The following is a 25,195-nucleotide window of genomic DNA, read 5'->3' on the forward strand; positions in this document are numbered from 1 at the left end:
CAGCCTTGCACTGCTAACCTTCCTTCCTTATTTAAAGACCCTGTCCTGGCTCCTCCGATACCCCACTTACCTGGCTCTCCTCCCTCTCATTGGCCATTTCTTCCCAGCCTCCTTTGCTGGCTTCACTGCTGCACACCCTCTCAGAAACAAATATTTGAGGCTCTGCAGGCTATATGCAACTGCTCTCCCTTATTCTCTTCTTGTGTTTTTTGTTGTTGTTGTTACATTTTTACAACCCCTTAAAAATGTAAAAAAATATTCTTAGCCCGGAGCTATACAAAAAACAGCCTCAGGCCATACCTGGCATGGGGCCAGGTTGATCCCTGCTCGGGATAATGAATGGCTCAGCACTCAGTCATGGGGCCTCTTTTCTATTTATATTCTCTCTCCATTTACTCCCATTGAATCCCATGACTTTAAAATCTAATTATATGTATTATTCCACAATGTATACCTCTGACTCTGATGCCTTCCCTGAGGTCCAAATTCTTACCTCTGAAAGTTTACTTGACATTTTCAAGTATGAACTCAGCATGGTTTGTAGCAAAATTACAATTTCATCTACCACTTTGATATGTAATAGGCATCTCAAATCTAAGTATTCTGAATAAAATCTGCTTTTTCCCTAGTCTCCCCTACCTCAATACATGGCACAACCCAATAGATCAGTTCAAAATTCTGGACTCATTCTTGATTTCTCCCTTCTTCTCACTCCCATTTCAGCAAGACCTGTTGGCCCTGTCTCCAGATTGAATGCTTACCCTCTTCTCTGCTACTCCTCTTTAGTCTAAGTCCCCTCATCTCCAGTGTGACCTGCCACAGAGCCTCCTACTGATCCATTTGGCTCTACTCTTGACCCTCAAGACTTATTCTCTATGCAGTTGCAGAACAATCCTTTAAAAACATAATCAGATCCCATTATTTCTCCCACATAAAACCCTTGTGACACTTAAAGTAAGAAACAAGCTTATTTTACCATGGCCCATGAGTCCCTAAGTCACGTCATGCCCCACAATTCCCCTCCCTCACAACACTCAGTTACACTCTAACTCCTCTCTAATTTTCTTACCCACTACCATATTTTTTCCTACCTCAGGACCTTTGCACCTCTGTCCTGAAGTTTTCAAATGGCTAGTGTCCTTGTGACCATTCAATCTAAGTGGGCCTCTTACTTTCAATCACTCTCTAGCCCATCTGACCTGTTGTATTTTTTTCAAAGTACTGTTACTCCCTGAAATTAACTTGATCAATTATTTGATCCCTTTCTTTATCATCTGTATCTTCCCACCGATTGTAAATTCTTTGAAGGCAGAGAATGTGTCCACAAATATCTATTCTATCTCCTAAAAGAGTGCCGGACACATAGTAGGCACACAATGAATGTTTGTTGAATGAATTAATGAATAAAGGTGGAATTTCCATGGCATATTTTCTGCTTATACAATTAAAAATATTTTCTTCAATGTATCGTTCCCCATATGAGCAACCAAATGGCTAGAGGTTTAATACCGTCTTCATAAAAATAAACCCTATATGTCAGGAAGTGTACTATACTCTGGGAATACAAAAATAAACATAGTTTCTATCTCCCAGGATTGTGTAACCTGGTGAGTGTAATATTCAAGTGAAAAGATTACAGTAATGAAATACGTGGCTTAAAAAAATATGTGGCCATACTGAACTCACCCTGCAGAAGTCAGGGATGGATGGCTTCATCAGGGAAGTGATCATTTGAGCTGAATTTGGAAGGATGAGTAGAATTTTTCCAGGTGGATGAGACAGAAAAGAAGGGAACAGTATTCCCCAGACAGATAAAATAGTATGCGCAAGGACACAGTGGTCAGAAAAATTATGGAGCATTGAAACAACAATCAGTTACTCAAGTGTGGACCATAGGTGTAGTAGGGTGAGGAGTGGTGAGAAATGAAATTCGGTGAGAGGAGGAGTCAATTGATGAAGACATGCTAAGGAATTGGATTTGCACCTGCAAAGCAATGGCTGATTTTGAGAAGGGAAATAACATAATCAGATTTGCTTAACAGAAAGATCAGCATTCCTTCAGGAATGAATGAATTTGAAGACTAAAAGACTGGGCTCACAGAGAGGAGTTAGAGTTCTCGGTAAGAAAAGGGCTGAGTCAAACCCTGAGGAACACCAGCTTTTAAGGTTTCTTTCCTGGCCAGAGAAATAGGAATCCAACCAGGAGAGAGCAGCATCACAGAAGCTAGCTTTGGTTAGTTTAGTTTTGTTTGCTTTCAGATCAGAGATGGCAGAGCATGTCTGAATGCTAGGGAAGCAATCAGCAGAGAAGAAGGAGTTGACTACGCAAGAGAAACAGATAAATATTTACTTGTATTTATCATGTAGACCTGGCCTGAAATTTATTGAACTTCATAATGATGAAGAATGGAGATTATCTTTTAATACTTCCTGGGGAAAATGTTTTAAGTTTTTCTAAATTCAACTCATTTTTTAAAAATATTTTCTTTAGAATGCATCAGGGATTTATGCTGAAATAGATGGAGCCAAAAATGAACTACAGGGAAAGCTATCCAACTTAAGTAACCTCAGTTATGGTTTAGTCCAAGAAGCTGTTGACCATGCACAAAATCTTCAACAAGAGGCCGATGAACTAAACAGGTAATATCCTGGTTTGAGAAATGCAAATATCTACATGGGCTGGTTAACTTATTTTTATTCAATTCCATGTGCCAGAGTTATTGGGGTTCAGTGTTAGCAGGTTGGTTTGAGGGTCGGGTTTGCTTTTTTATTTGTTTATTGATGGGCAATCTGAGAACCAGTCGCTGTTTATTGTAATCACTTCGGGGAGACAGTTTTCAAACTAAAAAAATCTGCCAGATCACAGACCTGTGTTTGGTGTGAGGGAATTTCTGTTTCATAATTATTTATGCATTTTTAAATATATTTTTATTGGTATCAGAGAGGAAGGGAGAGGGCGGGAGAGAAACATCAATGATGAGAGAGAATCATTGATTGCTGCCTCCTACATGCCCACACTGGGGATCGAGCCCACAACCTAGGCATGTGCCCTTGACCAGAATCGAACCCTGGACCCTTCAGTCTGCAAGCCGATGCTCTATCCACTGAGCCAAACTGGCTAGGGCTATTAATGCATTTTTCTTAGAGGCATAACTTGCAAAATATCAAATAAATCAGATCCCTTTACAAGGTCTAAATCTACCATAATTGCCTGTTTACTTCGTTGGCAGTATTAGCTTTCCATACTCATGTTTCTTAAGTAAAGCTGGTTGGAAGTTGATAATAAACTGACTTCTGGTAAATACTCTCATTACTCTACACTGCCCCACTGGATCTATTTGATTTCAACACCTGTTAAGAGAAAAATCAATGGTCATTTTTTCCTCGTAGCATTTAGAAGAGAGTCATGCACCCTTTGGGCACTCAATTCATGTTCATTGAAATGTACTGAAAGATTGGAATTAAATTCGTGGCCTTGAAATAATAGACAAATAATGAGATAATTACAGAGAAAGGACTGCAAATTCGGCCATTAGAAATAAGAATCAGTCAAGGTCATGAACAACATAAGAACCGATAGTAACTTCTGTTTAAAACTTAAATCACCTTTTTATTCCTGACTGCCAAAAATTTCAATATCCTACAGATCTCCTGAGAATTGAGAGAGAGGGAGAGAGAGAGAAGTGGGGAAGAAAGGGGGTGTATGTGGGAGGGGGGGAAGACAGGTCTTGTCAAGCCTTGGTGTGTTATATCCAGCTGTGTCATGCTCCCAGGAAATATGCCTTTGATAAAGCCAATAAAATGGAACGTGGCTAAAAGATGCTTTGGATAATGTGCTGCATCAGTAGAATGTTATTTTGAGGCCCATCCCTGTGCACTCTTCAGATTCTTTGGTCATTGTAATGGCCATCCTCCTGACTGGGAACCCAGCACACCCTTCCCTAAACGCTGCCGCAGCAAGCAGTGTCCCAGCGTGATTCTAAGTTACCACATGCTTTGCATGAAACATGATGGGGAACATCAATCACCCTGAAACCCTTTTGTGTTTAGGATATTTCTGATTAAATATATGCAGGGAACCATCCAAATTTATAGACATATTTCCTTCAAAATGTGAATATACCTCAACATCTGTCTGGGTACCCAATGATTTGCATGTTATGCCTCAAAAAAGATAAACATAATTCATCAAGAAGCTCCCATTTCAAAAACACGTTTTGTTTTGATGTGGTACCTGTTTTGTGCCTTGTAATGAAAACAAGTAACAAAGGCTTTGTTTCAAGCTCTTAGGTACATCTTCTTACCACTCTAGCCAGCAACATTTTAAAATATTAATAAATATTTATAGAATTATGTTCCTTTTATCCTTTTAAAAAAAACTTACTCAGGTTTTACTTTCTGAGCTATTTCTAAGAACAAGGGGTTCTGGGGAGGATGAAATGGCAAGATCAGAATTACCTCTGCAGAGCCGGGCTGCATTCCGACTTTCATGGGCCCTGGATTCTTTTGCCTCTGTGGGCCCCTTCCTCCATAAAAGGTTAAAAATTATATGGCATGGGTGCCTTCATATAAAAACAAATGTTATCATTGTCCTCCCTACTAAGTCAGCCCTGGTGTGGAGGAGCCAGGAAAATGACTTGAACAAAAGAGAAGGATGTAGCCAAAGAAATGCAGAGGAAGTCACTCTGGCCTTAGAGAGCATGCAAGACCTGACGCTGGATGCAGAAGACTGAGGAACAATTGACTGAGTTCACCAGGTCAGGGCATTTGAAGAGATGAGCCACATGACATCTGCAATCTCATATACTGGGTGACAGAGAATCTTCTGGAAGTTACTGATGAATTAAGGCAGTGGTTCTCAACCTTCTGGCCCTTTAAATACAGTTCCTCATGTTGTGACCCAACCATAAAATTATTTTCGTTGCTACTTCAAAACTGTAATGTTGCTACTGTTATGAATCGTAATGTAAATATCTGATATGCAGGATGGTCTTAGGCGACCCCTGTGAAAGGGTCGTTCGACCGCCAAAGGGGCGTGACCCACAGGTAGAGAACCGCTGGTTAAGGGGTACTACTCACCAGTGTTTGGAACTGAGAGAAAAAGGTGGAACTGGTGGATTTAAAATTGAGACAAATAACTGAGCATAAGCTGCAGAAAGCGGGGAGGGGGGGGGGCATTTATGTTATAGAGGAAGAAGTACGTGTCAATAAAATGAATTATTGACTAGCTTGGAATTCCAATTCAGGAAATACCTTAGGTATAAAAATAAGTCCTGATGTTTACTGGGCGCCAGGCATGATGCCAATCATTTTACACATTTTGTCCCTGTGTAGCTCACATCAATCCTCTGAGGCATATGCTGTTATCAGCACCTATGGGATTGTTCAGTGCATGATGGGTACTCAATAAATGTTAGATGAACCTTACAGAGGCCAGAAAGGGGCAAAGGCAGAGAACATGGTATATAGGGCGGGGGAGGAGGAGGCATGAGTGGAGATGTGTGCTTAAGGGAGGCATCCAGGCCTCAGGAATGAGACAAACCCTCTCTCAGAGCCTCACTTGCTTCTATGAAAAGGGAATAATAATATCTAGGGTCATGGATGTGCTAAGTATTAAAAACATAATATATATTTAAAAAAACATAATCTATAGAACAGGGCTAGCCCAGTATCTGTCCATAGATGCCCCATGCATGTTATTTCCCTTCTCAAGGAAAAATATGGTCTGTTATGTGAGGGAAATAGGGCCATGCAAGAAAAAAGGAAAGAGCCCTAACCAGTTTGGCGCAGTGGATAGAGCGTTGGCCTGCGGACTGAAGGGTCCCAGGTTCGATTCCGGTCAAGGGCATGTACCTTGGTTGAGGGTACATCCCCAGTAGGGAGTGTGCAGGAGGCAGCTGATCAATGTTTCTCTCTCATTGATGTTTCTACCTCTCTATCTCTCTCCCTTCCTCTCTGTAAAAAATCAATAAACTATATTTAAAAAGAAAAGAAAAGAAAAAAGGAAAGTAAGTTTGAATGAATAGTGAACCCAGCTAATGCCTAACACCAGGCTGAGGCTGTGCACCTCTCCGAGAGCCTTGGTTTCTTTTATGGAAAGGGAATAGCCATAGGTAAGGAGTAGATGGGAATGACAGGGTTCATTCCTCTGCCTGACCGCCAAGCATAAACTCTTGCTTGAAGAGGGATAGAGGGCTGTTTTTAACTCATCATTTCCTTTTCCTGTGGCTGCTGCCAGGCAGGTAGCTGCCATGGAGCCACAATAGGATGGTTTTGTGGTCACCAAAGGCAGGGGAATGCAAAGGAGATGAGCCTCTAGGAAATGAGTTTAGGAAAACCTTGTCAAACCAGGTAACTGAATAACGGGAAGTGCCTGTGGTCCTGGAAGCATTCCAATCAAGCCCTACAAATGGCCCAGTTTCCCAAAGAGATGAGATGGAACAATAATGACAAGTTTGTTCATTAACAGGAATTTACACAGTTCAGATACAAACGGGCTGGTTCAGAAGGCTTTGGACGCTTCCAATGTCTATGAAAACATCGCCAATTACGTTAGTGAAGCCAACGATACGGCAGAGTTGGCTTTGAACATCACTGACCAAATTTACGATGTGAGTATTCTCTTATTTTAAAGTTCATTTATATGTTGCCTTTTCCCAGATATGACTTTTCTGTTTTCTAATGTCATCTCTTGGTCCTCCAATGTAACACAAGTGGCAGGAAGAGCAGAACTAAGAAAAGACCATTTTATTTATGTTACGAATGTTTCAATAGTGCAATTTCTTCAAGATGTGCCCTACTCCAGACAGCAAATGCCAGTTTTTTGGACAGTTGTTTGAAGCCACAATTCCTGAATAAAACATATTTAAGACTAGTTCCTGATGAGGGAGAATATGCTTTATGCAGACATTCATATTTTTTCTTTTTTCCCCCCAATTTAGTATTTCCCAATTGCAGTTGACATACACTATTATATTAGTTTTGGTGTACAACATAGTGTTAGACATTTATATATATGTACCTTATGAAGTGATCAACCCTATAAATCTAGTACCCACCTGGCCCCATACATGGTTATTACAATATTATTGACTATATTCCCTTTGCTTTTTTACATCTCCACGACTATTTTTATACCTATTAGTTTTTACTTTTTAATCCCTTTCATCTTTTGACTTTTTTCAAATCAAAAATTATTTGTTCATGGTTTCTACAGGACAAGCATTTTGATGAGGCCTTGGCCAGGTGCTATTCTTAGTTTACTGAATTTTTCTCAAAAATCCTTTATCTTGAAAATGCGAGGACATTGTTGTCTCATGTTCACCTTTGACCTTGAAAGATGACCTATGAAAATAAAGCTGCATGGATTTTGTTTGGTGTTTAGCAGATAAACTGCATCATTTAAATCACAAATAGCTCTTCTACCATCATTCTTACTTTCTCCACTCAATTCCTTTGTAGGCTGTGAGTGGGATTGACACTCAAATCATTTACCATAAAGATGAAAGCGAGAACCTCCTCAATCAAGCCAGACAACTGCAAACAAGGGCAGATTCCAGTAAGTATCTTCACTTTCCCACCTCCTTCGGGTTTACAGCTGCTTCCCTCCTTTCATATAATATTTCTGCAGGTAGACAGATTTTAAAATTCTAGGATTAAAGAATAAGTGATATTTCAACTGAATAATACATTAATAGTTTCTGCTCAGAGTCAAGGTGTAACAAAGCAAAGATTAGATATTTTGAAATAAATTGTGGATTAAAACACACACACACACACACACACACACACACACACACACACACACATACCTTTTGCCCTAGCCACCATGGTCCAGTGGTTAGAGCATTGGTCTGTGCACTAAAGACTACCAGAGTCTCACGTTCCTCTGCTGGCCCCAGACAGGGAGCATGTGGGAGACAACTGGTAGATGTGTCTCTCAGATCAGTCCCTCTCTCTATCTCTCTCTCTCTCTCTCTCTCTCTCTCTCTCCCTCTCTCTCTTTTCCCCCTCCCTTCCACTCTCTGTAAAAAATCAATGGGGAAAATATCCTTGGGTGAGGATTAACAAAAAAGCAAAACAGAAACACACACACACACACACACACACACACACACACACACACACACCACTTTTATATAGTAAAACATGTGGTGGGAATTCTTGATAATCAAATGGACTAATTAATACAAACATCAATTTTTATCGAGATTATGCCGAAAGACACTTAACACTAAAACTATATTGCACATCGTTTATTCTTTCTTGGACAATTCAGAAGTTTCCGTAAAATTTTACCCATGATGACCCATTTGGGTCACCACTGTGAGGGTCAGGAGGATAGGGTACCACAAAGCCATCTGGTTATTTCTGCTTTCTTGTAGCTTGTGTTTTTCAAAGTTATTGTATTTAGGACAAGCCTAATGGCCATAGGGAAAGAAGCATTTTCAAAGGCTGGTGTTTGCATCTGCTGAAGCAATACCTCCCAAAAGTGGGAGAGGGAGGAAAAAATTAAAGTGAATCGTTTTAATCAATTCTGAATCTTAAAAATAATTGAATTGAATAAGAATTTCGCTAAACATTATTCATCACTGACGTAATGAACTCATTTCTAAGGATAGTCGAGCATTGACTAATGAGGTTGGAAATCCATTATCTAGCTAACTTCTAATTACCACCTAAAAACAAAAGGCCAAGCTTGAAACTGAACACTTTATGTAATTTTATCAAAGCAATTAATCTCGAGTATTACTGTGCCTTTTTTTTTTTTTACAAAGAAGTACATGGAAAATAAGTGCATTGTTTTTCATATGCAGAATATTTAACTATTTAATTACCACTAAACAGCTATTATTTTATGCCAGTCTTGACCATACTCTTTAGAAAAGTTACATTAGTAACAGTAAGGAATTCGATGAATAGTAAAATATTTTAAGTAAATGTTGCCATGTCTATGTATTACTTTTGTTTCATGTTTTGTGAAGACCAGAATATGCAGGTCTTCATGATTCAATGACTTAAATATTTTATTTTCCTTGATAATTTGCAAGGTATTGTCTCATTCCTGTCATTATTGAGTTATTGAACCTCATGAAAGCAATTTTTCTATTTTAGGAATGCTATCTCTTTAAAATTCAATGTTTTATATACAGATAAGTCTCTCTACATTGGTCTCTTTGAATATATTGTAGATTTTGTCACCTATTTCATGATCTTGCTAGTTAAATCCCTTCATTTATTTATTTGTAAAAGAGACACTGAAGGAAAGTTAAGACTGTGTGGTTAAGAACTTGCCTCCCTTTAAACAATACACACGTTTGTGATATACATTTAAATTTCCAAGCTGAGCCATATTCATCTACTGAGTTACATTGTAATTTCAGATTACTGTTAATTTAGATCCAAATGACTTTCAATGATCAATCATCTTCATTTTCTTCCTTTTCGTCATTGTCAAATAGTTAATAAACTCAGGAAGCAGCTATTTAAAGAAATCTATTGAATTCATTTGTAAAATAAAAAATGTTTATGTAAGACAATAAGTTCCAAATAGAACATACTCTTCATGAAACATTTCTTCTTATAAACATCCAGCTCAAAATAGATTTTCTTTCTCCTATTTTTACGAGTTCCAAATACAGAACTAAATATATTATTTCTCAGTATATCAGCTAGTGGTTTTTGCAGTCAAAGGACCCAAAAGAAAGAGATAAAAAGATTTTTTATACCACAATATTCAAAAAGCAAAGTTAAAAGAGGGAGAGAGAGTTCAATACAATACAAAATGTTTAGTTCCCTCCTTGAATTCTGGGAAATTCTCAGGCACTACCCAGAGGAAATAAGAAAGCAATGCTTGTACTTTGGTTACATTGTACTTGGTGACAGAGTCAACTAAGCACCACCCATTGTATACCCATTATACACATGTGGGGATAAAAATAGCTGAACCGTAAGCCAAGCATACCAGATTATTCAATAAAAAGGAGTAAGTGCACCATGGGAGAGCATATATCTACAAGCCCATTAGAAATAAAGAGAAGTATATAATGGGACGTGAAAACGGTATTTTTCTGTTTATCAAGAAGCATTATTTCTTTGGTGGTTTGAAAAGTAAACAAAGCATGAACACATTTTGGGGAAGTTGATTCTTCACAGTTCGGATGACAAGTTATTATATCCTGACTTTTTTGGATTAGGTCCCAGATAACACAGTTTAAGACTATGCTACAAGCACACTTTCAATAGTAGTTTTTTAAGAAAAAGACTCTTAAAACTGAAACAAGAACAAATAGAAAATCTGGCAGGCTGTATGATAAATTTAATCAGTAATTAAACCCTCCCCACAAAAGAAATCTCAAGGAATCAATGGGTTCTTCCAAACCTTTAAAGAAAAAATGACACCACTCATATATAAATTCTTCTAGAAAATAGAAGAAGTGGAAATACTCTCTAACTTCCTCTATGAAGCAAACAAAATACCAAAATCTGACAAGGATATTATCAAACAGGAAAATTTATAAGCCAAATTCTCTCATAACGAGACCAAGTTAAGTTTATTGCAGATTTCAAGGATAGTTTAACATTTAAAACATCAATAGTAACTCACCACACTTACAGAATATAGAAGATTGATATGATCATCTCACTACATGCAGGAAAATTATTTAACAAAATGCCATACCCATTCATATTTTTAAAAAAACTCATAGCAAACTAGGCATAGACTTAAGCTTCCATAATTCAATAAAGAATAATAAAATTATATTCATCAAATTAAAATTGAAATATTGAAAGCTTTCCCACCAACATTGAAAGCAAGACAAGGAAGCCCCACATTACCAATTCAATGGATAAGATCCAGTTTAGTTCTGTGTATACCAATGAGAAATTAACTTTTAAAAATAACACCATTTGCAATACAATACCCAGCAATAAATCTGATGAAAAATGCTAAGATCTCTACATGTAAAACTACTATTTCTCCTGAAAGAAATTAAAGAATTTCTCAATGGAGATCAAATGAGAATTTAGATCTAAAGAAGAATAATTAAAAGTGTGTAAATTAAGAGGAAGATTCAAATTTGTAAAAATGTCAATTCTGAAAAATTTATCTATAGATTTAATATTAGCACTGTATGCAGAATAATTCTAGAATTTATATGGAAATGGGGTAGGGGGCAAGAATAGCCAGCACAATTTTGAAGAATAAAAACAAAGATGGAAGACAAACTGTAGGTATCAAGACTTACAACTCTATAGAAATTAAAACAGAGATACAAGAAATATTTTTAAAATACAGTACTGTATTATTTCCTTTTAATAAAATTTAGAAACAAACACAACTAACAGACAGAGAATCAGAATAGTGGTCATCTTTGGGTAACCGCAGAATTCCCAGGAAATTGTAAGGGTGCTAAAATAATATTCTATTTTCTTGACCTGGACTCTGGTTATATTTTATGTTTGGTTTAAGAAAATTCATCAAGATGTGCATTTATAATGTTTGCTCTTTTCAACATGCATGTTGTGTATCAATTAAAATTTTATTAAAGCAATTCAGAAAAAAGAATTACTCTTACATAACCAGCCATCACCATAAATTGTTGGGTGTTTCCTTCCCACGTCCCGCGTGGGTCAGGGTTCAGGAACTGGAAGCAGAGCCGCACACAAATGAATATGAAAAGACAAGAGATAATTTGGAATACTGGGGGACCAGGCGAACAAGTCCATCTTAAGGGGAAGGACTTCCACTGTGCTCAGGCCTCTCCAATCTTTTATTGATCTGGAGTTGCCCTTAGGGTAAGGATGTTACAATGACACACAGATCAGCAGACAATTTCCAGGAATAGACAAAGTATCTGATTAGCTCATCAATAGATGATTTCCAGGAATAGGCAGAGTATCTGATCAACAATAATCAACAAGGATCTACATAAGTATCTAAGGAATTAAGGGAACTAAGGTGGGGATGCTTCAACTATTATTACCTAAATTAACTGGGTAGTTCCTAGATTAACTGGGTGGTGCACAGTTCTGACCTTTGCTAGGACTTCAAAGGTTACTAGCTTTTGGGGGTCTCTGTCTAAACTCAGCTAGTGAAGACAATGAATGGACTCCAGCAATAAATCACTCTCATGTCATATTCACAATGCTGCAGATGACTCCATGGTACAATCAGAATTTCTCTTGTTGAAATGAAGTTTTTTCTTCTGGCATTCTGGCCCCACTGGTACTTTTTTCGGCTTTTTCTCCTCAGGCAATGATGAGGCTGTGGCTGACACCAGCAGGCGTGTGGGGGGAGCCGTAGCAAGAAAGAGTAACCTTAAAAGCAGATTAAATGATGCCATTAAGCAACTACAAGCCACAGAAAGAGGTAAGGATCCAATAGAACTTAAGCCTCATCTATTTGTTCACTGGTATTAGATAAACCTTTGAGGAAGATGTAGGTGATTCCTTGCTTATCAACCTCTTTATAAATAAACTAGGGGCCCGGTGCATGAAAATTCATGCACTCAGGAGAGTCCCTCAGCCCAGCCTGCACCCTCTCACAATCCAGGACCCCTTGAGTAGGGTCCCTAGCCCTGGCCTGAGATCAGCATCTATCAGGGCTTTCTTTCCCCCAGCTGCAGACAGCTGGCCCCACCCCCGCCACTGCCACTGCTTGCCATATGTGCCTGTTCCTCTGCAGGCAACAGGCATGAGGTGCAATGGCTTGACTGGCCTGGGCCTCCCTCTTCGAGGCGATCGCTGGCCAGCCACACCTGCCACAGAGTCGCCGCTGGTAGCCTAGGACTCCCTCTTTCTGTGCCAGGGGGCGGGGCCAGCACTGTGAGAAGACGTCTGCCTACCTGATTGCCCCTAACCACTCTGCCTGCCTATCTGATCACCCCTAACGGCTTGCTTGGGAGCGGATCCAGCCCAGCGAGGGGCTGTGGTGGTTCTGGTCTCTGGTCATTCTGGTCATTACGCTTATGGTGGCTGGCCTTTTATTATATAGGATATTGTTTTCTGATGACAAAAGAAACTATGTTCATTACACACACACACACAAAAAGAAAATTCTTGAAAACTACACCATCTAAGGGTGACCATTAAATTTGAGAGAATTTTCCTCCAATTTTGTGTGTGTGTGGGTGTGTGTGTGTGTGTGTGTGTTGTTTTCCTCAAATCATACTGCTTTTACGCACTGTTCAGTAACCTACTTTGTTATGAACATCCAAATATGGTTATTGGGTTTCTCTGGCCCCAACTGTAAACAGCTGCCCTCTGTTACATGCCACATCATTTTTATAGTGAAGCAGGGAGACCAGTGAGCAAAATAGAGAAACAAGGGCCCTCATCTTGCCTAATCTGAGACTACAGTGGTATTTTAGAAAGACATGATTGAAAGCAGATGTGCCTTCCCCAGCAGTGAGAGCTAAAACAGGACCACAGGGAGTGGATGCTTTACTACACAATCACATCCAGCGACAGTGCTCCAGCACACCCAAGCCCTGCCGGAGAGTGACATCCACGGGCAGTCCCTGTGGTCATTACCATCAGGGCTATCATATGCTAGGCTCTAGGCCAGTGATGGCATAACTTTTGAGCTCGGCGTGTCAGCATTTTGAAATACCCCAACTTAACTCTGGTGCTGTGTCACATATAGAAATTTTTTGATATTTGCAACCATAGTAAAACAAAAATTTATATTTTTGATATTTATTTTATATATTTAAATGCCATTTAACAAAGAAAAATCAACCAAAAAAATGAGTTCGCGTGTCATAGGTTCGCCATCACTGCTCTAGGCTGTGTTTTACCCACATTATCTCATGTGGGAAAGTTTCACCCTAACTAACCTTTAGGCTGCTGTGAACCCCGAGGCTTGTCAAGGTTATGGAACTTGCTCCAAAAGGCACAGTTCCAAAAGAAGCAAACCCAGGATTCAATGCTACTTCCACCAGAGTTCAGAGCATATACAGTTGAATTAAATGTTTCTTCACTTTTAAAAAACTGAAGCTACAACCTGTCCTGAGTCATTTTTAATTGTTTTTGTTGCAGAAATAATACATGAGCATTTTAGAAAATAGAGAAGAAAAGAAAGAACAAGGGAAGAAAAATATTTTATAATCTCATACCTAGGAAAAAGAGCATTTTCCTGTAAACATATTACTTTATATATGTAGATTTTTAATGAAGTTGAATTTCAAAATATATTTTAAATTTGCTTTTCTTATTCAAAAATATCTTTCCTTACCAATTTACTTCTGTATTAGAGCATCATTTTTATGGCAAAAATTGTTCCACATAGAAGAAAGTGATATTTACTATCAATTTAAGACACAAACATATTATGAGTTATCTCTCATATGAATTTTCTGTGGCTTTCTCACCAGGTCTCTAACCTGAACAAATACTAATTACTTTTTCATTTACCTCTCAATAGAAAGTGTTCTAAATACACTACGTGATTTTAATGAGACTCTAGAGCAGTGATGGCGAACCTTTTGAGCTCGACGTGTCAGCATTTTGAAAAACCCTAACTTAACTCTGGTGCCGTGTCACATATAGAAATTTTTTGATATTTGCAACCATAGTAAAACAAAGACTTATATTTTTGATATTTATTTTATATATTTAAATGCCATTTAACAAAGAAAAATCAACCAAAAAAATGAGTTTGCGTGTCACCTCTGACACGCGTGTCATAGGTTCGCCATCACTGCTCTAGAGTCTTCCAAGCTCACTTATTAATACTGCTTACAGTAGTCTTGTGCACCTAACTTACATCATAATGAACATATGTTTAAATATCTTCGTTTGGCTTAAAAGCTCAACATTTAATAAGGTCTGTGTCACCCAGTGAATAAATGGATGTTAATGTTCCCACCAAATGCCCTGCTTCTCTGCAAAGTGAGTGTCCTTGTGTTCTGTGTGAAGGTGACGCTCAGCAGCGCCTGAGTCAGTCCAAGCTGGTCACCGAGGAGGCAAACAGGACGACGATGGGAGTCCAGCAGGCCACCGCCCCGATGGCTGACAACCTCGCCAGCTGGTCACAGAGCCTTCAAAAGTTTGACTCTTTTGCTTACAACACTGCAGTGGACTCTGCCAGAGATGCAGGTATCCCTTAGAAATTTCTCAGTTTGCATCCAGTTGAGGAACTGGCCATTGAACTCTACACATACTTTAAGAAGTTTTCTTCCTTTGGGTTTCAGATTGGAATACTGTAGAAGTTAGCTTCCAAAAGGAGAAAAACTTTTGCTTAGTTCGTCTATCAATATGTGTGTGTACATATGAAATATATATACTTCACATAAACACTAAATAGATTGGCTAAGAGTCGTGACTATCTTCTATGTAAAATATGGTAGCATTTGTTTTTGTTAATGTAAGCCTGATTCTTTCAGGAAGAAGGTCAATCACATGTTAGAGTAAATAATCTTCACAATCTTGCTTTTAGGAAAAACATTTACTAAGCAGCATTGATTTTACTAAAGAGCATTACTTTATCCTTATCCCAAAAAATCAGGCTATTACCAACAAGTACTGAATATGGCCAAATATAACAGAAGCTTCTCACTAAGAAGACAGTTTGTTGGCTAACTTGAGCACAAATTTATAGCAATGAAAAGGAGATACTTAGATGCCCACCTCATTTACTTAGTTACATATAGATGTTAAAATCACATATTATTGAGAAGTTTTTTCCAGTCTCATATTTTCTAAAAATGTATTTAGTGAGTTTTAGAGAGATAGGAAAGGAGAGAGATATAGAAATATCAATGAGAGAGAAACATCTATCGGTTGCCTCCTATATGGCCCCCAACGACAACTGAGCCCACAACCTGGGCAAGTCCTGACCAGGAATCGAACCAGCAACCTCTTGGTGCGTGGGTCAATGCTCAATCACTTCTCTTAGTTCTCCCTTGTCTCCTCCGTCTGCCTCCGCCTCTGCTGGGACTGCCGCAGCAGCAGTGTGACCTGTGAATGAGCATCTTGGGAAACAACCTTCTTTTGCCCAGAATTTTTAAAGCTGTTATATCAGTAGTATTATAAATGCGAACAACCTGTGTGTGGTGTGTGATGAAAAAACATCTGCATATTTATTGTGGATGCTGCCCTTCAGACATGTGCTTTATAAGTTAGCTTGTTCTGCATACATTTATAAATCAATATGTGCTGTAAATGTCACAAAAGAGGAATTAATTATGCCTTGGGCTTAACTATTAATTTTGCAGGATTAAAAATAATTTCTTATAGTTCTGCCAGAAGTAATCATGTGTTTGTTTCTTCACCTCATTCCTGGAATGAGGTCAATAATGAGATATTTACACAAGTGATTAATTTTTATTAACTACAGTAAGAAATTTGACAGAGGTTGTCCCTCAGCTCCTGGATCAGCTTCGCACAGTTGAGCAGAAGCAGCCTGCAAGCAACGTTTCCGCCAGCATCCAGAGGATCCGAGAGCTCATTGCTCAGACCAGAAGTGTTGCCAGCAAGGTAAGCCATGAAAAGACTCATTATTATTGATCACTGGGAGACAATGAGAATATGAAGAGCAGCTCCCAGGTCCATAGTTCTCAGCTCCCTCTGTTCATCAGAATCACATGAAGAGCTTTGAAAACTAAACCTTTCCTGGTCCCATGCTCAAAGCAACGCATCAGGCTCTCGAGAGAAAGGGTTCAGCACCTGTATTTTCTTAAAGCTCCCCAGGGATTCTAAGGCATAGCCACGACTTAAGACCACTCACTTAACCTAGTCAACATGGTTTATACAACAAAAGAAATCAAGTGAAGCCAACCGCAAAAAAAGACACAATTATTATTATTATTATTCATTTTAACAGTTGTTTTAGTGCAATTGCTATATGGAATAATCTTGCCCATCTATCTCTTCAGAGAATTTTCTGGTACAACACAGAGGATTGTGTTGTACACAGAGCTTTTACTGACCCTTCCACAGGCTTAACTGAGGAATCACATATCAGCTAAACTGAATAATCTCAAAAAAGGCCCTATACTGAGATGCTTATACAGAAGCAACACTGCAACTGGTATAACTAGCACTAGTGTTGGTAGGAATATAGCCTGACACAACAATTAACATTTTGGTGTGGTGAAACAGGGCTTGTTCTTAGCCTTCTTTTTTTTTTAATCTTTATTATTGAAAGTATTACATATGTCCCTTTATTCCCCCCACACACACACTGACACTGACCTCTTCTAGCCTGCCCCTTCCCCCACCCTCCAACCCCTGACCCCTGCCCCAGACCTCACCACCCTATTGTCTGGGGCCATGGGTTATTCATATCCTATATAATAAAAGCCTAACATGCAAATTGACTGAAAGGCAGAACAACCGGTGGGACAACCAGTCGCTATGATGCGCACTGACCATCAGGGGGAAGATGCTCAATGCAGGACCTGCCCCAGCCTGCAGGCCCAGACCCAGCAGTGGGGGGGTTGGGGGGGAGGCAGGACCAGCAAGCTGGCGGTGCCAGGCCAGCCAAGGCAGGTACCAGCAGGGGCCCCCAATAGCCCCACCAGTCACCCCGCAGATCGGCCCTGATTGCCAGCCAGGCCTATGGACCCTACCATGCACGAATTTTGTGCACCAGGCCTCTAGTATGCATATAAGTTCTTTGGTTGATCTCTTCCTGCCCACCCACCCTCCCCTACCTTTCCTCTGAAATTCTTTTTAATTTCTTCTTTATTGATTTATAGACCAGCAACATTTTTTACAGCCAAATTATATTATGTTATTTTCTCAATTGAGAATTGGCCTGAACAGACTATTGGCCTGAATTACTTACAGAAAAAAAGAGTTAGAATTCAATTATTTTGTACCAGAGGGAGATAGTGATTGTTAAATATACCCACGTTTTAAATGATATATGGTAATTGATTTCACACCACAAATTATGTTTTTAGATACCTTGAAGAACATTTCAAAAAAGGTTTATCATCAAGAAATGGCATTTCCAAGGCTAAGTTTTCTTTGAGTCCTTTTGGTAGTTTTATTCATATGGAGTAGAATTTGGGGGCCTTAAAAACCTAAAACCATTTTCTAAAGAGAGTCTTGGCAATGACTTTGGAACCCATGAGGCTCCTTAAAGTGAGGTCTTTCTGTGTAGATAAGACATCCTTCTCTGGCTCTCAATTTTTATGTTAATCCCACACAGTGTGATAGTTTACTAACACGCATGAATGTTTAACCAGCTGGCAACATAGGACAGCTGTACTGTAGGCACCTGGTAAGATAATCTTGAACTCACTCACCTTCAGTATTAACCAAATCGATATTAATTAATTGATGTAAATACATCCAATCATTGAGAAATATTTGCATAAATGGCATGGATATACACAGTCTTATCTTCTTCTGAATACTCTGAAAATCACCTCAAATCCATTTAGCATATCATCCTGGGCCTCTTAGAAATGCATTGACTGAATTGTGCTTTGTTGTGATGCCTTTCTGCGAATCATTAGAAGACACATATTCATGAATTCATTCTTAGGATTATTGTAATGATAGAGCCAGGCACTGGAATGCATTTTATAGTTATTGCCTTATCTCATTCTCACAACAAACTTATTGTCCTCATTTTACAGATGAGGAAACTGAAGGTTAAGTGATTGTTTGAGTTACATGGCTAGTAAGTGGCAGAGCCAGTTTTCAAGACCCTGTTTCAGACTCCAAAGCTGGCTCTAGGCCCCTCTCAACTGTCCATATGCAGTCAAGGGTGCTGCTTACAGCCTCGCCCCATGCTCCTCTTTTAAAGATCCTGGGGAAAAATTCTTAACTGTACTAGGACCCAGTGTTAGTTAGTTATACTTCTCCTGATGAAGTCATTGTTGTTAATCTTACAGGTCTTGTGAATTGTATAAGTATCCCTTCAAGCTGCTTAGTTCACCTCAACCAAGTATGTAGTTCAGTGTGGAATTCCTATGGAACCTCGTTCTTAGACTTACTTCGTCACCGTGTTTTAAACTTAAACTATTATATTACAATATGCCTTAAATCCTTTGTTCGAGGAGGTGAGGACATAAGCAAATGAATCATGGAGGAGAAGAGAGCTCAGGGACCCCATCAGGAATGAGGGAGACCCACTGAGAACTGTGCCCATTTCTGCAGCGTACTTTTAATGGAATGATTTTGTAACTCCAGATCCAAGTCTCCATGATGTTTGATGGCCAGTCTGCAGTCGAAGTGCACCCTAAAGCCAGGATAGATGACTTAAGGACCTTCACATCTCTGAGCCTGTACGTGAAACCTCCTGTGAAGCAGCCAGAATTGGCTGGGATTGCAGATCAGTTTATCCTATATCTCGGAAGCAAAAACGTAAGAGCATGAGGTTTTATTTATATTTTTCATTTGTTGCGGTTTTTTTTCTCATTTTTCAATGACAATTTACATTCAATATTATTTTGTATTAGTTTCAGGTGTACAGCACAGTGGTTAGATAATCATATACTTTACAAAGTGTTTCCTCCAATATTCCTAGTACCCACCTGACACCATATATAGTTAGCACAATATTATTGACTATATTCCCTATGCTTAACTTTACACCCTTGTGAATAGTTTGTAACTACCAATTTGTACTTCTTAAAAAGAGAGAATACTCTTAAAAGAAAAAATTGGTGCTTTTCCTTTGCCTTACAACAAAGCTACCCTATCCCAACAACAAAATTCCCATTCCGAAAACTCAAAAAGTATAGATCATTTTAGTGCCAAGACTAAAGTAGTGATTTAAAGGCAAGTAATTCCTTTTGTGTGGGATACCTCTGGGCTTGCTTTATATCAGCCTCACACTGCTATCTCTGAGGACTCTAAAAGGATCATTTCAAAGACTTTCAGAATACAGAGGCCTATTATGTTTGAAGATGCGTAGCAATTGGTATTGGCAGGCTGCATTATATCCCTGCTTAACTAAACAAGATTAGCACACTCTCGGCAGCCATCAAATGTCCATAAGCCTACAGTTGCTTGCCTCCTTGTCCAGATGCACTTGGACAAGGCTGGGATGTGGGTAGTGGGGGGAACAGCAGACTTATGCAGCCACAGGGAGGATGGAGAGGAAGAGATGCTGTGCAATCTATCAGGAACTTTGGTTATAAATCAGAACAGACATGCCTGGATACAGCCAAGTATTGGAATTGCTTATTGTCCTTTAAAGAAATGAAAACAAAAGATGATGTTCACTCACTTGTATTTTATTTAAGTGACTTATTGACATTTCAGGCCAAAAAAGAGTATATGGGTCTTGCAATCAAAAACGATAACCTGGTGTATGTCTATAATTTGGGAACTAAGGATGTAGAGATTCCCCTAGACTCCAAGCCTGTCAGTTCATGGCCTGCTTACTTCAGCATCGTCAAGATTGAAAGGTAAAGTGAATGCATGAGACAGGACTGTGTGCACATTTTATAACACACACACACACACACACACACACACACACACACAGACCACTCACAGTCTTCCTAGACTTCTTTCCAAATACCTTATTGAAAAACAAAAGGTTAGAAAAATAGACATCATTTTTTAAAAGCAATCTGATTATTAGATTTTTTTATCTGGTCTATCCATGAATTAATTCTGAGATGGAATGTCTTCTTTTTGCCCTTCCCATTGATTGCTGCATTCTATAACTTCTTATGAGAGTGACAAAAACCAAATTACCAGTTCTGTGACAAGGAAACATTAACATTTTGACATTAAAAAATATGTATTTTCTATAAATTATCAGCCTAATAAAGAGTAACAATTGTTCATCTCAACAGGGTAGGAAAACATGGAAAGGTGTTTTTAACAGTTCCAAGTCTCAGTAGCACTGCAGAGGAGAAGTTTATTAAAAAGGGGGAGTTTGCAGGGGATGACTCCTTGTTGGATCTGGACCCCGAGGACACTGTGTTTTATGTTGGTGGTGTGCCTTCAAACTTCAAGGTAAGCTCTCCAGCTATATTTTGACTTATTGTGAATCTACAGTGATTGTTTTCAAAAGTCTATAAGACCTACAATGATTTGGGCATGGGATAGAAATCTTGATATTTTAAGAAAGAGCTTACTCAGTGGGTAATAGATTTCTGAGCCAGGATCTATAAATCTGGTCTCTGCTACCCACATTTTCACAGTGTCAGATGCATTCAAGCTTTAGCTAACACTGGCCTATCAGTTCATTTCATCCTGACACATGAGTAAGTAATTAATAGTATTCCCTACCTACTGCAGAAGTAGCTGTACTTTCTGAGTTTGTATCTAGCCTTCAGGCTCACAGATGATAGGTTCAAAAATTTAGTTATCTCAACTAATATAAGCATAAAATAAAATATAAAGGGGGGAAGAGATCTAGGGGGTAGTGTGAGACCTAATGAAAGGCTAATAAAGGAAAGGACCAAGAAAACAGTTGATCTAGGATTCAATTCCAGAACTGTTATTTACTAGTTATAGGCACATTATTGAGCCACAGAATTACTTCCCCTTTATATGAGAACAGAAATAATTACTTCACAGAACTGGTGTAAGGATCGACTTGGGTCATGAATTCACTGTCCAATGTGTAACTGCACATAGTATATGCTCAATAAATCCCACCCTCTCTGCTAAGATATGTACAATGAAAAAATCATGATGGATCTAAATGATTTGGCATAGAGTAGATGCAAACCCAGGGCTGGAAAGACATCTATACCAATGGACAGATCTCCTGGGCTTGCTGTTTGTTTCATTGCCTGTTCCGTGTGGCCCAGGTGAAAGGTGATCCTGGGACAATTGACTTTGCTTTGTCTGTTGCACAGCTTCCTGCCAGTTTAAACCTGCCTGGCTTCCTTGGCTGCCTGGAATTGGCCACTTTGAATAATGATGTGATCAGCTTGTACAACTTTAAGCACATATACAATATGGATACCTCCAAGTCAGTGCCCTGTGCCAGGTAAGGAAGTGTTAGGAGTGCTGAAGACTTTGCTAGCCATGAAAGAGCAGCAGGGAGACACATGTGAGTCAATATTCAGGTTCCCAATCTTTTCTTGGGGGAAACCAGTTTGGAAACCAATTAATAGTCATGCCTGAAAAACACTTTTTAGGTTTTCTCTGCCATAGATGAATATGCACAATTATAAAAAGATAACTTGTTTGTAGCTTTGATTTTGGATTCCAGAGACTGAGATTTAACTAGAGATTTCTGTTGTCTTAGCACAAAGGTTAGAGAAGAAATCTGTTAAAAACAATTCATTTAACTTACCAATAAATGCCTCTTTATGTCACCCACGCAGACATCACGACTTCATTTAAATGCTGGAAGGCCCAAGGAAGATGTCATGAGATGGGTTAAAAGGGCCTCACTTGAGAAGCGTGTCATTGTAATGTTTATATGGTCCTTGCGTTTTTATTTCAGAGATAAACTGGCCTTTACTCAGAGTCGGGCTGCCAGCTATTTCTTTGATGGCTCTAGTTATGCTGTGGTGAGGGATATCACCAGGAGAGGCAAATTTGGTCAGGTGACTCGTTTTGACATAGAAGTTCGAACACCAGCTGACAATGGACTTGTGCTCCTGATGGTCAATGGAGTGAGTAAAAACAAAAGTGCTACATTTTCTTTTTTTCCTTTACTTTCTGCTATGCATATTTCTAGGGACCTTCCAAGGTTGTGTCATGCCATCAAACTGAAGTTTTAGTTTAGAAATCAAACATGGATTATTTCCTTCAGTGAAGTGATGGCAGCAATAAGTAAAGCAGCCCTAAGAGGCATTTCTCTGCACTGCAGTTTTGAGTATATATTAAATATATCCTCTTTAATATACTGAAGGAATTTTGAAGAAAATCAGTGCCAAAAATTAGGAAAAGCTGTATGTCTATGGAAATTTAACACTAACTTTTTAAATCATATGCCCTAATCAGTAAAAAAAAGACTTTGCATGTCTACTATATATGTATGTGTATATATACATATAAACATTTCTTTATTAGTGATTTGCATATGCCATATATGGATATAATACATAAACTGGGAATAAAAGACAATTTATATAAAGATAGTATTGAATAAAAATAAATGTTATTTTAAAATAAAGACAAAATCAAATAAAATTATTTTTATTTGTTAATGATACAAAAATTATTGTTAATATCAGTGTTAAAACAATGTAATTAAATATGCTTAAGTATTTTTGACAGTCTCATTAAACTCTCTGTAATAGAATGATTCAAAAGTCTTGTCCTAAGTCCAGTTTATTTCAATATAATGTTGTTTCTTCACCTATCTTTATTGGACAAGATACCTCATAAAAATAAAACTGTAAGAAGTGTATTATTGGCTTTGTTTACTATATCATGATACCATTTTATAATCTCATTCACCAGTTGGTAAAAATTGTCTTTGAAATTTGTCTGGTACATTTCCAGCTTTCTTGATGTCAGTCTTACAAGCTGATCAGAAAATATGTCATTTTGTACACTTTAACAAAGGGGCTTAAGACCATTGGAAATCTTCATTGGAAAGATTTTAAAACAAATTTTTTTAGAAATTTAGAAATGTCTTTCCAGAAGTATTTTAATAGTGCAAACATGAGAGTTTTTATAGGAAGTAAACATTCATTGTGTTCAACAAGTTCACTTAACAATAGAAAAATTTCCAAACACATTTTTTAAAAACCATAAATCCAGTGCTTCAAAATAATAAAGAAATTGACTTCTTTTTTAATATCCATATTTGTTGATAATTATTTAAGGTTTTTTTTACATACCTTGGAATTAATTTTCAGTATCACCAATGTTCCTCTAAAATGAAATGCAATCACATGTATTGGCTTCTTATAGTTTTCAAATTTGCCTACAGAAAAGGCAGTTGAATACATATGGCCTATAATACTCTGTTTTTTAAATTTTTTAAAGGTCATAAGCTAAACATAAAATTTCATTAATTCATAGGGTAAATTAAAAAAAAAACAGAAGATAGTTGCTTTAAATTGTATATAAATATTAACATTTTGGAATGCTAATATGAAACATAACTGACGAAGTGGATGTACTTGTAATTTTTAAGAACTTCATGAGACAGCCTTACTCTTCAAACAACTTCAGTAATAAAGAATACAGTGTTATATTTCTCAAATTCAGCTAAATCTGCGCTTTTGTAAGAGCGGATGCTCACATCTTATACATCCTTCTCTCTGCAGAGTATGTTTTTTAGCCTGGAAATGCGCAATGGTTATTTGCATGTGTTCTATGACTTTGGATTTAGCAATGGCCCTGTGCATCTTGAAGACACTTTGAAGAAAGCTCAAATTAATGATGCAAAATACCATGAGGTACAAATCTTTGCAATTTGGGTAGTTTTACCTGTTTGATTTGGTTTTGTTTGAACTTATATCTACTGGTCTAATCCAATTGTCAACCTCGATAGGTAGAAAAGTAATTAAACTAAAAACATTCACATTTAAAGACTGGCTGAAGGGTTCTCATCTACTTACCTCCAGGATAACATTTGCTTTAAAAAGTGGCTTTTTTGGTCATAATGACCTTACTAAGAGTCACTGAAAGGTTCATTTTAGTTGCTTCATTAACCCAAAGGCTCCAATTATACTCAACTCGTGATTACAGTGACACTCCTATAGAATCCTTCAATAGAAAATGCCAGGTCTAATATACAGCCATTTGTTTACTTATCCTTTGAGCCCCAATAAATATAAAAAGAATATATATATAAGTAAATAGAGGATCACCTTTCAAATCACTTATCCAGAACTTAGGAAATACTAACACAGATTCCACATAAAGAGAACCCACAGAGAATGCTCTTTAGTCTTGAAATAGATGTTCAGCAGACTGATAAATGCTTCATCTATTTTTATTAAAAGTGACTTTAAATCTACAATTTAATAGAATGTAAAAAAGGCACAATATCTTTGAAGCTGAACCAAAATACAGAGAATAAGAGGCTATATTTATCTTTTCAGTTAAAATTCCATAGCTTTCATGAGGATGGTTTATAAAAAAAAGATTATTTTAACTATTTCTCTGTGTAGCATTTTTACAGATTTATTAAGGCTTCTTACTATGTTCCCCAAAAATAACACCTGGTAACATGCAGTCTAGGGTCCAGAAAGTACCTGTTTCCTAAATCTCCTCAAAGGGGTTACATAAGTAAATTGGTCTCATGACAGAATTTTCCTGGGCTAGCTCCTTCTCCACATGGAAATCCTCCAGGAAT

The 25,195-nt window shown here is 38.0% G+C and overlaps 1 protein-coding gene across 3 annotated transcripts in view; it reads left to right on the forward strand.

Annotated features, from left to right (window-relative positions):
- LAMA4 (laminin subunit alpha 4) overlaps window positions 1-25,195 on the forward strand; it is a 135,290-nt gene that overhangs the window by 81,959 nt on the left and 28,136 nt on the right. For all 3 annotated transcript variants that reach the window (XM_036317078.1, XM_036317076.1, XM_036317077.1), the window contains 12 exons: window positions 2,492-2,640; window positions 6,470-6,611; window positions 7,462-7,558; window positions 12,257-12,373; window positions 14,923-15,102; window positions 16,343-16,482; window positions 19,153-19,326; window positions 20,230-20,375; window positions 20,772-20,934; window positions 21,786-21,919; window positions 22,382-22,553; window positions 24,162-24,293. In XM_036317078.1, coding sequence (XP_036172971.1) covers window positions 2,492-2,640; window positions 6,470-6,611; window positions 7,462-7,558; window positions 12,257-12,373; window positions 14,923-15,102; window positions 16,343-16,482; window positions 19,153-19,326; window positions 20,230-20,375; window positions 20,772-20,934; window positions 21,786-21,919; window positions 22,382-22,553; window positions 24,162-24,293 — 1,746 coding nt within the window. The remainder of the gene's footprint in view (window positions 1-2,491; window positions 2,641-6,469; window positions 6,612-7,461; window positions 7,559-12,256; window positions 12,374-14,922; window positions 15,103-16,342; window positions 16,483-19,152; window positions 19,327-20,229; window positions 20,376-20,771; window positions 20,935-21,785; window positions 21,920-22,381; window positions 22,554-24,161; window positions 24,294-25,195) is intronic.

This window comes from Myotis myotis, unplaced genomic scaffold (genome assembly GCF_014108235.1).
Source record: "Myotis myotis isolate mMyoMyo1 unplaced genomic scaffold, mMyoMyo1.p scaffold_m19_p_7, whole genome shotgun sequence".
Classification (NCBI taxonomy): Eukaryota; Metazoa; Chordata; class Mammalia; order Chiroptera; family Vespertilionidae; genus Myotis; species Myotis myotis.